This window comes from Bubalus bubalis, chromosome 7, assembly GCF_019923935.1.
Source record: "Bubalus bubalis isolate 160015118507 breed Murrah chromosome 7, NDDB_SH_1, whole genome shotgun sequence".
Lineage (NCBI taxonomy): Eukaryota > Metazoa > Chordata > Mammalia > Artiodactyla > Bovidae > Bubalus > Bubalus bubalis.
In genome coordinates, this window is record NC_059163.1 from 29,749,695 (window position 1) to 29,764,051 (window position 14,357).

A 14,357-nucleotide genomic window follows, 5' to 3' on the forward strand; every position below is an offset into this window, starting at 1 on the left:
GTGATTTGTCAAGGTCAGACAGCTGTTAGCTGGGCCTAGAACACAGAGTTTCTGATTTGTACACTAATATTCTTTACTTGTCAGGATGTGTGTGTGTGTGTGTGTGTGTGTGTGTGTTTGTGTGTGTGTGTGTGTGTATGCCCATGTGCTCATTCATGTCTGGTTCTTTGCAACCCCATGGACTGTAGTCAACCAGGCTCCTCTGTCCACGGGATTTTCCTGGCAAGAATACTGGAGTGGGTTGCCATTTCCTCCTTCAGGGGATGTTCCCAACCCAGGGATCGAACCCATGTCTCCTGGGTCTCTGGCATTGCAGGTGGATTCTTTACTGCTAAGCTACTAGGGAAGCCCCAATTGTCAGCATAAATTGACATAATTTTTATTTATAGACCATGAGATTATTTCTTTTTAATAAGAAAAATAGGCACAGAATTCAGCAAATCATTCCCAGACAGTAAGTTAATGATAGGTTACAAAAATGCTTAAGGCTTTAATTGAAGGAAAAATGTAATTTAGAGATACTTCAGTACTGCAGTCTAATTATAATTCAAAGCTAATCACTAACTAATTAACCCATTACTGGTGGGGCCATTCAGTTGTTTGGTTTCTCACTTGAACGTGTGAGTGTTCTGTATCTATGATTCTGAGAAGACTTAGATAACACAGCAGTAAACACAAACCCCTCCATGTGTAAGCTAAAGATGCAAGCTTTAAATAATGAATTTGAAGTATTCCCTCTAAACGCACACCATGTTTTCTGAAAGGAAAAGGAACTATGACTTATCGAAGCATTCCTTAGCAAAACACCCAGTAACTTCTACACGTTATTTTAGACAGGTCTCTGTGAGACTCCTTCCAGTGGAAGTCTTGAAAATTATACCTAAATTTGTGCCTGTTCATTCTTCTCTCATGGTCTGAGCTGGGGAGGGAGTGTCAGAAATCGGTCAGTATAAGTTGGAAATATTTCCTTTTCCACCTCTCTTGCTCCCTGGAAAGCGCCCATGAGAGTCTGCCCTAGGATTCCTAGGGCCTGTCCCTGGATTCCAGCAAACCCTTCTCAACTCTCTGAAGCTCAGGTTGGCGATATCTCCTCCCAGAAAGGTCCGGGCCACAAAGGGCAGAAATCATTTGATAACTTAATCTTGGTGAGAGGAAGAGACGCCTAGGCCTGTGTACTCAGTGATAAACGGAAGCACCCGGGTGACTCAAGGAAGAGACATGGCAACGTTTAAAACTAATACAAACTAATAAGGCGTAAACAAGAACTGAACGGGGGTAGGAACCATCCCCACCAAACGTGGTAGGGAGCTGGTGTGCGGAGGGGAGATGTCTGAGTTGTGACAACCTGGAGGTTACGGGGCGGGGGGCGGGGGATGGGGGGCGTTCTCCCCGGGAGGCCGGGCTGGGAGAGCAGGCAGGGTAGCAGGAGGTGAATTTCCTAAAGCCCAGGACCGAGCCTGGGACCCTCCCGATTCCTAGAATGAACTCAAAGCCGGTCCCTCTAGGCGGGGACAGCGGCTCCCCTGGGATCGCCACCTCTCCTCCGCCCCGTCGCTGGGAAGGAGAAGATCCCGGGATGGGGAAGGGTGCGGGCGGTAAACCCCGGCCACTCAAGCGCCCCCCTCCCCCTCGCCCTGCCTCCCCGCCCGGCCCCCGTGCGGCTTCAAAGCCCGACCCTGGCTGGGGCCGGCCGCGGGCACCGACCGTCCTCCCCACGCCTCCCCGCGCCTGCAGCGCCCGCCCCGGGCCGTCCCGGCGGGCGCGCGGGGGGCGCGGGCCCGGGCCCCGCGTGACGTGGGCGCCGCGGCGGGAGGGGCCGCCCGGGCGCGGGTCGAGGGGGGGCTCCGGCCGACTTATTAGCGCCCCGCGGGTCGCCGGCAGCGAGCAGACAACCGCTCAGCGAGCCACGGGAGCCGGCGAGCGGCCCACTCCTCCCACTCCTCGGCCTGCCTCCTCCCCTCCGGCTCCTCCCGCCCCCACCTCGGAGCGAGCCGCGGAGGCGCCCTCTCCCTGCCTCTTTCTCCCGCTCCCGCTCGCTCGTCCGTCTCTCTCGCTAATACTTCCCCCTGCCGTGCTCCCGGGGACCCAAGCATTCTCAGCGCTAACCTTAGGGACCCACGGTGCGCGAAAAGCCTAGAAAAAAGCCGCTGCGGACAGAGATAGTTGGAAGCCCCTCGTCCCTCCCCCCCGCCTCTGCCGGCGCAGCCCGTGCCCGGCTCGCAGCACCTTCTCTCCTGAACACTCTGTTTGGGAGGACGGGGTGAGAAGGTGAAGTGGAAAGAACTGCAGAGCAGAGGGGGCCAGGCTCAGAGCTCAGATTTCATTTTCATTGAAGCCAAGCACGGAAGATCAGTTTTTTTTTTTTTAATTCTGCCTTTTTTTTTTTTTTTTTTTCCTTTTTTCCAAGAAACTTACTTTGGGGGGGAAGGTTTTGCTCTGGGCATTTGCTTTGCCCAGCAGTTGAAAAGTGAACTCGACTCGTGATGGTTCTCCTGTCACTTTGGTTGATAGCAGCCGCTCTGGTAGAGGTTAAGACTTCAGCTGATGGACAAGTAAGTGGAAAATAATAACAATAAAAAACTCAAACCCAACCTTTTCCCCGAAACAGTTCCTCCCCCTCTTTCCCCTCCTCTCTCTCCTCCTCCCCCCTCCCACCCTGTCTCTGTTATCTGGTGCCTTCACGGTCGGTGTTTTTCGAGGGCTGGGCGCAGCGTGCGGGGCTTTTGGGGGTGCAGGGGGTTACATTGCATGGGAGCCCAGGCTTGTCACCCCTCGGGCTTCACTTTGCCGCATTCGGAACAATTCCCGGTGACCCGACTGCAGCCAATTCGCATCCTCGCCGGGCCATCTGGGTTTCCCTTTTCCGGAGGGCAGTGTGGGCGCTTGAATGAAGTTCTGGACGCTGGGTCCAGGATCCCAGGGCTCAGACTTCAGTAGCCGGAGTCGAGTTCGCGGGGCTTTCTCTCCTGCTCACTGACTCACAGCTTTTTTCGGGCAGCCGGAGGCGGGGGTTTCAGGAAATCCTTGGGCCGGACAGAGAGCGATCCAGTAGACACGTGTCCTGGGAGTACCGCGGCCGGGCTGGGGTTTGACAGTTGGGGAGGGGGGCCCCCGGGGAAGTTTCCTGCCCTGCGTTTTCCTGGGCAGAGAGGCTGGAGGCGCCGGCCGCTCTTCTCCCCTCCCCCTCTGCACAACTCCTCCTCTTTTTAAAGCGAAGTTGAGTGCTGCTCTGTTTCTTTTCGGCCCAGCCCCCACCCCTTGGAGCCTCAAGGTGAAGCCCGATGCTCTCAGAAGAGTCCTTGAGAAGGCTTGGCGGGACGAGCCGAGCCGTGTAGTCAGTCACAGCAGCGCAGAGCCGCTGGGGCTCTGGGTACAGAATTTCTCCGTGAGTTTTTGTAGCGTCTCTTGGTCTGCTTGGTCTGACCATAGGGTGAAAAAGTAAGAGACTCGTTGTAGTTGCTGCCTGACCTCAAATCTGATCAATCAGGATTTAGACTTCTGTTTTGCACGTATAAATTCGGAGACTTTCTTTTCTACTCCTGACCCAATATATGGAGTTTTCCAAAGAGAATATTGGGTGTCAGGATTTATTTTTGCTGGCTTCGTAAATGTTAAAAGTTAAAACGAGCAAACGATACCCTGTCCCAAATTGCTGTTGCTTTGGCTCGTGCTCCCCGTCACAGGAACCTTCTACAAACCGGGGTGCAGCGGTTAGGCACCAATCCCAGTCTCCGGCGTCGCCTGATTAGTCAGCTCCTGAAAAGCATTAATGGTAGAAATAAAACGCATGAGGTGATAAGATGAAACCCAGTAACTGTTTCTTTTTCTTACTTTCCCCCCTCCTTTCCAGGCTGGTAATGAAGAAATGGTGCAAATAGGTAAGCCTTCTTCTCAGATGTCACTCTTATCTTGGTAGGGAATGAAGTAAGTTAAGCAAAATATTGTTTCTGAAATTTCTCCCATTGATGGTTAAAGAAGTAATTGGTGGTCCAGGAACATTTCTATTCTTCTCTTCCTCTTTACAGAGGAGGGAGTCACTTTCCTCAGGCTGAATTGTAGTGATGTAAAAATTGTCCTGCAGTTGGGCTTTTCAGGTGTCAATTTATTAGCTGTCTTTGGACAAGCCACTGGTAGGTACTTGAAAGGTGATGGAGGGGCTGGAAGAAGATACAGAGATAAATCAAATGAAATCAACTTCTGTAAGGTTAGGTGGAACACATTTGATTAGAAGAGAAATCAAGTGTAAGAATGCTACAAAGAAGAGAAAAATAAAGTACAGATGATGGAAAGTTTTCTCTTAAATTTTTTTCCAGCTTTGAATAATCCCTCTGATGACTTTTCTTATACCATCTGCTTTAAAATCATTCTGCTATTGTGTAAGATATGTTAGGCCTTTTGCAGATAACATCTAAAACCTCAGTATTGCCTGATGATAAAGGACTTACTCCCATTTTATGGGTGAGGAGACTGAGGCTCACAGAGTGTGTTGTAAAATGTCCCTTCAAAGTACATGGTCTTTTTTTGAAGCTGTTTATAATAATATATTTGTTCTGAATTCAGAGACTGAAAGTCATCTGTCAAGAAGCTGGACTTCAGTCTTTTCATACATATTTAACTTGAGTTACTTTAAAAGATAATTTTCCTTTTGGCACAGTAGTCTGTGTATTCTGTGTTTGTCAAGTGATACTGTAAAGTCATCTTTTAGATGAAAAGTTTTTATTACTGCAGACTTAGTTACAAATTGTTGCTTACGTGCTGTGTGCCAGGCACAGTGCTAATTGCTTTCTGTGCCTTATGTCATCTATTTGTCACAACTGCGCTAGGAGATAGGGACACATTTGTGCCTACTTTAGATTTGAAGGAAATAAAGCTTGAGAGGTTATACAGCAACCTGCTATAGTGCATAGTAGAGAGATGGGGGGACTCCAGAGGTGTAAACTAAATGGAGGGTCCCCAAGATCCAGGCCCAGAGGCATCTGTATGTAGCCGCCTGTCATCCTGTGTCACAGTGCTCTCTTCCTACTCAGTGCCTGGCATTGTTGGAACTCCTCCCCAAGCTTAGACCTCCGCAGGAAGAGGAGAACAGACGGGAGGAGACGGACTGAGAACTGCATTGAAAATACGATGTCTATGAAGAGACGTTTGTCGTTTGTAGTTGATAGCATTCAGCCATCAACAAGTTATCTTTTTAAAGAAGGATTTTTTCCTTTCTAACCAGTCTTCAAGCAAATAGGGAAAAGAAAACTGTCTTACTTTTTATGTCTTAAGCATTTGATTACTTAAATGTCCTAACATTTCAATATGTAAATTAAAAAACTATTTTAAGATTACTCATTCTATAAGGAATAAAATATATTGCTTTGATTAAATTTTCAGATAGACTCAGCATGTTCATATGTAAGAGGGCCTGGTTGAGACAGTGGTCCAATCCTTTAGCTAACAAACTACTTTGGTAGCTCTTGTCCTCAGGGAAGAAAGGAGTACAGGTCTGCTTTATTTTGATAAGAGGGAGATGAGTAACAGCACAGAAGAGAAGAGGTCAGGGCACTCTTAGGTTGTGTTGCTGGAGATTTATTTTCTCCTCTGCAAGTTTATTTGCTCTCAGCAAGTGCCTCTGCTTTATGAGATTTCTCTCTTTGATTATTATCAGTTTTACTTATCATTTTCAAATTGAGTTGAAGGGAAGACATATAGATGAAAGTAGACTTGACTCATGAATCCTGTGCTAGCAAAAGTGTATAATTTGGCTTTGGGTTATAATCATTTGTGTTTTCTTAAGAGGGATTTAAAATTTTATTTGTAAAATATATTTAAAAAATGTGATGTGCAGTAATGAGATTTCATTCTCCTATCCCTGTGCATCAAGGGATTGCTAACCTGGAGGTTTGGTAAAGCATACTTTTCTACATATAATTAAGTAATTTTTTTCCAATAATTGATTGAAAAGTAGTTTTGAACAACTTATTAGGAAAGACTAATAAGGTTAGAAAAATTAATGAATTTATATTTATTGATCTACAAATTGGTTAGGTAAAATTCCATGTTTCAGAATAATTTGTGAATGTCTCAGGAAGAGTAAATATAAATTAATAACAGACCACAAATTGTTAGGAAGCTAAATTAAAAAAAACACTTACTATGTATATATACACACACACACGCAGGTGGTGAATATAAGCGTACACTTTGCTGATTCTTCATGAAGGGAACACTTCTAGGTGACCAGCACCTGGATCAATAAGATCATTACTAGTGATTTGTGTCACTTTCCTAGCAGGATCCCCATATGAAAGGTGACTTCTAATAGGATAGATTAATTTAGCCAGTTTTAAAATGCTTTTTATAAACAAAAATAATGTATACTTTTTAATATTTGCCTTAGGAAACCAATTTAAAAAATATATATAATATATATCTGATGTGCTTCAATCCCTTATACTAGGAAGGCTTTTACTTAGTTGGGGAGAGGGCAGTCTGTGATGGGGGCACGTTGGAGTGTATACAGATGTCACCCATGAAATGTGGAGAGGGCAGTCTTTGATGGGGGCAGGTTGGAGTGTATACAGATGTCACCCATGAAGTGTGGAGAAGGGCAGTCTGTGATGGGGGCAAATTGAGTGTATACAGATGTCACCCATGAAATGTGGAGAGGGCAGTCTTTGATGGGGGCAGGTTGGAGTGTATACAGATGTCATCCATTAAGTGTGCAGTAGGAGATATGGCTTCTTTACTTTTTTTCCCACCCAATGGAAGAATGCCCGTTTGGTATGAGGGAAAGTATGTTTGGCTCTCAGGAAAATAGGCAAATGAGTTTTGATCTGTGATCTAGTTCTCTTCTCTTTTGTTCACCAGAGAGGAGCTGTCTACTTGGTGGTATAGTCACTAAGTCATGTCCGACTCTTTGCGACCTCAAGGACTATAGCCCACCAGGCTGCTCTGTCCATGGGATTTTCCAGGCAAGAATACTAGAGTGGGTTGCTGTGTCTTTCTTCAGAGAATCTTCCTGACCTAGGAATAGAGGCTTCATCTCCTGCATTCTTTACTGCTGAGCCACCAGGGAAGCCTCCTCTATCTGTCTACACCCATGCATACATGCATACACAGTATATGTGTGCTCAGTCGCTCAGTCATGTCTGACTTTTTGTGACCCTTTGGACTGTAGCCCACCAGGCTCTTCTGCCCGTGGAATTTTTCAGGCAAGAATACTGGAGTGTATTGCCATTTTGTCTTCCAGAGGATCTTCCCGACACAGGGATCGAACCCGTGTCCTCTTGCATTGCAGGCAGATTCTTTACCACTGAGCCATCAGGGAAGCCCATACACAGTATATACATACATCCATATATACCCATACATACATCCACGTATATACACACACACATACATTTGTGCACACACATACATATAGGTGCATATGTAAATGTGTGTGCACTGTGTATACATGTGTAAATGTGTTTCATGAGATAGGTAGCATGCTTCTGTGACATACCAGGGAACTCTCATTTCTGACTCAGACTATGACCTTGGTAGGTTGCCTAGGGTAATTGTGAGTAGCTCGCTGGCTGGCCTGATGGGATAAGGAGGTTTGCTCTGTGACACATGTGGCTTAGGAAATAATCATGCTGCTGCTGCTACTAAGTCGCTTCAGTCGCGTCCGACTCTGCGACCCCATAGACGGCAGCCCACCAGGCTTCCCCGTCCCTGAAATTCTCCAGGCAAGAACACTGGAGTGGGTTGCTATTTCCTACTCCAATGAAAAGTGAAAAGTGAAAGTGAAGTTGTTCAGTCATGTCCCAACTGTAGCGACCCCATGGACTGCAGCCTACCAGGCTCCTCCGTCCATGGGATTTTCCAGACAAAAGTACTAGAGTGGGGTGCCATTGCCTTCTCTGAGGAAATAATCATAGTTCTTTATAAATTGGAGAATCTGAAAAAGAATTCTCTGAGTCCTTTTGTTTCATAAACCACAGCTTTGAGATCACTTGAGTATCATCAGAGGAAAAACCACTGTGAGGCTTTGGTGTTCAGCCACCTTCCCTCTCCCCCCATCCCATCCCACCCCCTCCCCTGCTCTTGGAATTGAGACATGTCAATCTTTTTCTGCCCTATTACTGTTTCCAGTTTCAAATTCCATTGCATTTCATTCTTAACCAAATGAAGTTGCTAATCTTATACTCTCAGATATCTGGTTTCCTGAGAAATAATTTTTCATTATTTACAGGTACTCATTTCAAGGTGAAGTATAGAATAAGTGTTTCCACTAATGTAGACCTTGAGAGAGCAAAGACTGTCTTGACGACTGCTGTGTCTATCTCCTGCCCGTAAACAGGGCTTGGTACCTTGTGACTCTCAAATATCTGTTGTCCAGTGCATAGATCTAGTAACCAGGTTATTAGCACATTAGGATTTGCCTGTGTTCTGGTTTTATTAAAATATTCTTGTTCTGTGCCCCTCTCTAGGTTTAATTGATCCCTAGGAAAATGAGGATAGAGACAATGGATGTACAATTAATCATTCAGTGTTATCAAGGCTCCTTGTGACTTCCTTTTTCATTCCACAAAGCCAAGGACTTAGGCTTACTGGTTTTTTATGTTTTTGTGTTTGTGTTCCACAAGATTTGTCAAATTGAATCAAATTATGTGCAAGTTTGAAATGTCTGCTGATTTTGCCCTGAAGTCTATTTGAGATAACTTGCCATGTTTCTGGCATCAGTGGAAATAAGATAAACAATGATTGAAATCTGTCAATCTAGTTTGCCAGCAGCAACACTAAAAATGTGGTCTAAAGGAAGTTTAAAGGGATCCCTTGTAAAATTTAGAACTTCAGCCACCTAAGCCATTGTTCTTCTCTGTAACTAAAGATCATACACTTGACCTTACTGATTTAGCTCCTATCCCACCATTGAGCACCATAATGATCTAAGTTAAGTGCTTTAAGTGTCTTATGTAAAGATGTTATTAGATGCAGTATGCTACCTATCACTGGCAACTTACTGCTCTTTAGCTGAACTGTTTCTTCCCCATACGTCACTGTTTTCTTTTGTCATTGTACCATATAATCATGATATTGCTCAGAAATGTTATGAAATCTCCAGGGTCACCTCTGTTTCCAGGATGATTATCTTTAAGCACTCTTTGCTTATGGGTAGCCAACCAAGAATACCTTGGAAATCCATCAGGGACAGTTCCAAATTGCCTGCTGAAATCAGGAGTAGTTGGACTCATGCTTGGGCTGGATCTATTGACAGTCAGGATCTATTGACAGTCAGGATCTATTGACTGGATCTATTGGACTCATGCTTGGACTGCATCTATTGACTGCTTGGACTGGATCTATTGACAGTGAGGACTTGAATGGAATCCCAGTGCTTCCTCAAAAAGGATTGCTATTATCAGAATTTGGGGAACTCTCATCTTACACTTCCTCTAATAAGAGATCAGCTTTTACTTTTAAGCTGTACTACTTCTATTCTATTCTAAGTTGTTGAATTGTGCTTTTTAATTAATCAGTTATGGTTCTGATTATAAATGCTTTACATGTGCCCCTTGTGGTTATCTTCTTTTTCTGTATTCCCCAGGTTTTAGACAATCATTCCAGATATCAAGCTCTTACTATAACTTAGAATACTCTTGTTCAGTCGTCTTTTAATACACAGATTGTGGGATTTTTTTGTATACCTGTTTTTGTTTTCTTTAATGTTTTAGTATGATTTTCCATATCATTACAAACCCCTCATAAGCATCATTCAGTTCAGTTCAGTTCAGTTCAGTCACTCAGTCGTGTCTGACTCTTTGCGACTCTATGAATCACAGCACGCCAGGCCTCCCTGTCCATCACCAGCTCCCAGAGTTCATGCAAACTCATGTCCGTCGAGACGGTGGTACCATCCAGCCATCTCATCCTCTGTCGTCCCCTTCTCCTCCTGCCCCCAATCCCTCCCAGCATCAGGGTCTTTTCCAATGAGTCAACTCTTCGCATGAGGTGGCCAAAGTACTGGAGTTTCAGCCTCAGCATCAATCCTTCCAATGAACACCCAGGACTGATCTCCTTTAGGATGGACTGGTTGGATCTCCTTGCAGTCCAAGGGACTCTCAAGAGTCTTCTCCAACACCACAGTTCAAAAGCATCAAGTCTTCAGCCCTCAGCTTTCTTCACAGTCCAATTTTCATATTCATACATGACCACTGGAAAAACCATAGCCTTGACTAAATGGACCTTTGTTGGCAAAGTAATGTCTCTGCTTTTGAATATGCTATCTAGGTCGGTCATAACTTTCCTTCCAAGGAGTAAGTGTCTTTTAATTTCATGGCTGCAGTCTCCATCTGCAGTGATTTTGGAGCCCCAAAAAATAAAGTCTGCCACTGTTTCCACTGTTTCCCCATCTATTAACCTTAATTTATGTGATCGTTTCCCTAATGATCTCCACCTTCTTATGATAATGAATGTTGCTGCGCAGTGTTACATGTAGATTACTGTTCACGTTTCCAATGACTACTTCTGGAGAGAGTCCTAGAAGTTGATTCCTGAGTAAAACCAAATTAACAGGGTGCATTTTGACAAGTGACTTTTGAAGAAGTTTCTAAGACCTGAATTCTGACTAGCAATATATAGGAAAGTGTTGATTTAAAATATTTTAATTTTAGATTTGGTTCTGCTCTTCTTGATGTTTGAACATAATTTTTAAGTATTTGGTTATTAGTCTCTGAAAGATGCAATGAATTAATCATTTTTTTAGTTATCAAGTACATCCAAATGTGAACCATTATGGAGAAGGGAAAGGCTACCCACTCCAGTATTCTGGCCTGGAGGATTCCATGAACAGTATAGTCCATGGGGTTGCAAAGAGTTAGACATGACTCAGCGATTTTCACTTTCACTTTCATATTATAAAAAGGTTTTGTAATTTTATCAGTTCTGGAGGACGACTTGTCCAACTCCTAGAACAGAATTTGAGAGATGTATATTCTTTAGAATGCCTAGTAAAGAGCGGGAAGTTTCCTAGCTTAGGAATCTCTGTTCCCACATGTAATTGATCCATCCTAATTTTCTGAATATGTTTACACATTTTGCTGACTCACTGTAAAGCCCTAGGAGAGATTTGTGGTAAAATGTCAGTAACTTGTGTATAAAAATGAGTGCCACAAATTCAGCATGATGAATCTTTTTGGAATTTAGAACAAACTGTGAGAAGCATGAAATAGTCAGTCTTGTTCTCAAAGTGACTGATAAAAAGAGTATTTAGGAAACTTCTAGAGAGTAAAGGAGGATTAAACATATAGATCTTCAAATAGTTGGATGATAAATCATATTGCCTACATTTTTTTTAATACTTAATACATATATTTTTGTATGTACTAATGCATACAAATAAAGATAAAAGAATGATTGAAATGATTATTCATGTGAATTTGCATTCTCTTTATTTTACATGTAAAATCCTTTCTTTTTTACAAGTAGAGTCCATTCCTTAATCTAAAATCTAACTAGTGTATGGATTTGTTGGTCAGTCGCTCAGTCGTGTCCAACTTTTTGTGACCCCATCGACTGCAACATGCAACAAGGCTTCCCTGTCCTTCACCATCTCCCAGAACTTGTTCAAACTCATTTCCATTGATTCAGTGATTCTCAGAGATGATCCAACCATCTCATTCTCTGCCGTCCCCTTCTCTTCCTGCCTTCAATCTTTCCCAGTATCAGGGTCTTTTCTAATGAGTGGGCTTTTTGTATCAGGTGGCCAAAGTATTGCAGCTTCAGCTTTAGCATCAGTCCTTCCGATGAATATTTAGGATTGATTTCCTTTAGGATTGACTGGTTTGATCTCTTTGCAGTCCAAGGGATTCTCGAGAGTCTTCTCTTAGAGGACCAACTAATATTCATTTCCTTTTCTCTGTCAAATGGTCAGCGGCACAGATGCTTTTCACTTTGTGGTTTAAAATCCTGACTGTACCACTTTCTAGCTGATGACCTTAACCTGAAAAAGTGTCTTTGTCTTGTATGTGACAGAAGTATTCTATTTCATAGAGTTTTTAAGGATTCATATAATGCTGCCACATGGTGAGCCAGCTAGAATAATACATATTATTATTACCTATTACCTGTGGGTATGTCTTAGTCTTGTGCTTTTTAAAAAACACTTTTACTCAAGGAGAGCTGCCTCACACTAGTCCCTACATTTCTGATAGGTCTGCCCACCACCATGGCTTTCCAGGTATCTTAATTTAGTGTGTCATGGACTTGTATGCTATCCAGCCACTCAACTTACCATGTGACAGCTCTTTAAGAGTTCTATTTTCATGTATTAGCTTCATGTTGGCATTTCAACATAGTGTTGCTTAACTCATTGGAATATAGTAGTAGAGGGAGGAGTTGGATAAGGAATAGTGCAGAAACAGTTATTCCATGTGGATTCCACACCAAGTATATTTTGTATATACTGGACATAATTCTTTCTTCGTTTCACTTTATTTATTGAAATCCCTTTTTTCCATTTCACTGAGCAAAAGTTTCTATATTAGTTATAACTCCTTGGGATGCAAAAAGCAGGAATCCAGTTGATAGTGGTTAAGGAAGACAAAATTGATCAGATATATTCAAAGTCAGCTATAGCTGGATTTAGGTCTCAAATAATGTCAAAAATCAATCTCTCTCTCACCCCATTCCTCCTTTGCCTCTCCTTCTGTCCTTCTCCCCTGTCCCTTTTCTCCCTTCCTCTCTTCCTTCTCTCTTTCTTTCTCTCTCATTTTTCCTTTGCGTTGGCTTTATTTCTCTAATAGCATAAGATTGTGACCATCCAAGATCCAAGTTGTGGCAAAGACCATCACCAGCAACTCTGGGCTATCATCCTACCTTTCACCCCACTAGACAAGACACTTCTGTCCTGGCAGCTCCAGTAGTAGTTCCTGGTAGAGCTTTTATTGGCTACTCAGCTTGAGTCATGTGTCGTTTTTTTATCATTAGGTGTGGAAAACCGTTCAGTGAATGTGTGTCCACCAGAGCTGCCCCTGTCACGACAGTCCACTCAGTTTCCTGATTTACATCGTAGCTACCTAAGCCTGGAACCCTCTCCTGAACCCCATGCTTGCAGATCCTTGACCACAGTATTACCTATTGACAGTCCTCCTCCTTGGGCATTGGCTCTAACATCCCAGAGAAAAGAAATGGAACAGTCAAAAAGAGTCTAAAATGTTATATCTTGGGATGGAAGGAATTGGGTTGCTGCTAAGACATGGAAAAGTTCCTTTTTTGTTGTCTTTACCAGTATTAATTAGATGTGCATGTGCCAGGCTCTTGCAAAAAAAAAAAAAAAAAAAACACAACACCTTATTTTCAAGCCATGCCTGACTCTCAGTGAGGCAGTGCTCAGGTTAGCCTGGATTGAGCTGTTTCATTCTTGATGTACAGGGACTGAGAGTGGAGTGTGAGACAGTTAACCTGAGGGAAAACTGAGGTTCAATTAAAGATCAAAAGGGGATGGATGCTGGGAGTCACAAATGTCCAATAACACCACAGCTGTGAGGACTTCCAGCACCTTGATGGGAACTGGTGGCCGTGGCCAGCAGAGGAATGGACCCCCAAGATGTCTGTGTCTGAATTCCTGGAAGATGTAAATACATCACATGGCAAAGAGGGATTAAGTCTTCAGATGGAGTTAAGGTTGGTTATTTCATATCAGATGGTTTTTCGTACTTTTTGTCAAACCATGAACCAGACTATTTTAGATTTGGAAAAAATAATTACCACAAGTAACATTTCAGTGAAAACCTTTAAAGCTGCTATCCACATTTCTTATCTGTCATATTTTCCTCAGCCTTTGGCCCTGGGGATAAATGCTACTTTTCCTGGCTTTAAATTCTAGACTCAATATTAGTCTCTAAAAGTATTATCCATCAAAAAATTGTAAGACGTATGAGAAATGTTAATTTTTAGAATGTCTGATAGTTCTCTTGTGTCTGTAAAGTTTCCAATGATGATAAACGTAACCAGTAAAAGTGCTTCTTAAAAACTGAGTTTGAAATGTTAAGATTTTGGCATTTGGGCCTCACTTAATAAAGTAAAGGAGCATCCCAGGTGACGCAGTGGTAAAGAATCCACCTGCAATGCAGGAGACACAGGAGACGGGGGTTTGATCCCTGGTTGGGAAGATCTCTTGGAGGAGGACATGGCAACCCGCCCCAGTATTCTTGCCTGAAGAATCCCATGGACAGAGGAGCCTATAGTCCTTGGAATCTCAAAGAGTTGGCCATGACTGAGTGACTGAGCACATGCACAGCACAGCACCAAAAGAAAAAACAAACTCTACTTGTTAGCCTGTTATTGATTATTTGATTATTTTAAGATGTAGCAAACAAAGAAAATAC

At 43.3% G+C, this 14,357-nt stretch overlaps 1 protein-coding gene across 2 annotated transcripts in view; it reads left to right on the top strand.

Moving 5' to 3' along the window:
- The first annotated feature begins 1,842 nt into the window (after positions 1 to 1,842).
- Positions 1,843 to 14,357, top strand: part of ADAMTS3 (ADAM metallopeptidase with thrombospondin type 1 motif 3) — a 279,711-nt gene continuing 267,196 nt past the window's right edge. Inside the window, exons 1-2 of one of the 2 annotated variants that reach the window (XM_006045907.4) lie at positions 1,843 to 2,552; positions 3,851 to 3,878. In XM_006045907.4, coding sequence (XP_006045969.3) covers positions 2,484 to 2,552; positions 3,851 to 3,878 — 97 coding nt within the window. In that variant the 5' untranslated portion in view covers positions 1,843 to 2,483. Of the gene's footprint in view, positions 2,553 to 2,952; positions 3,386 to 3,850; positions 3,879 to 14,357 lie in introns of those variants that run through there. The other variant, XM_025289927.3, reaches the window with a different exon arrangement.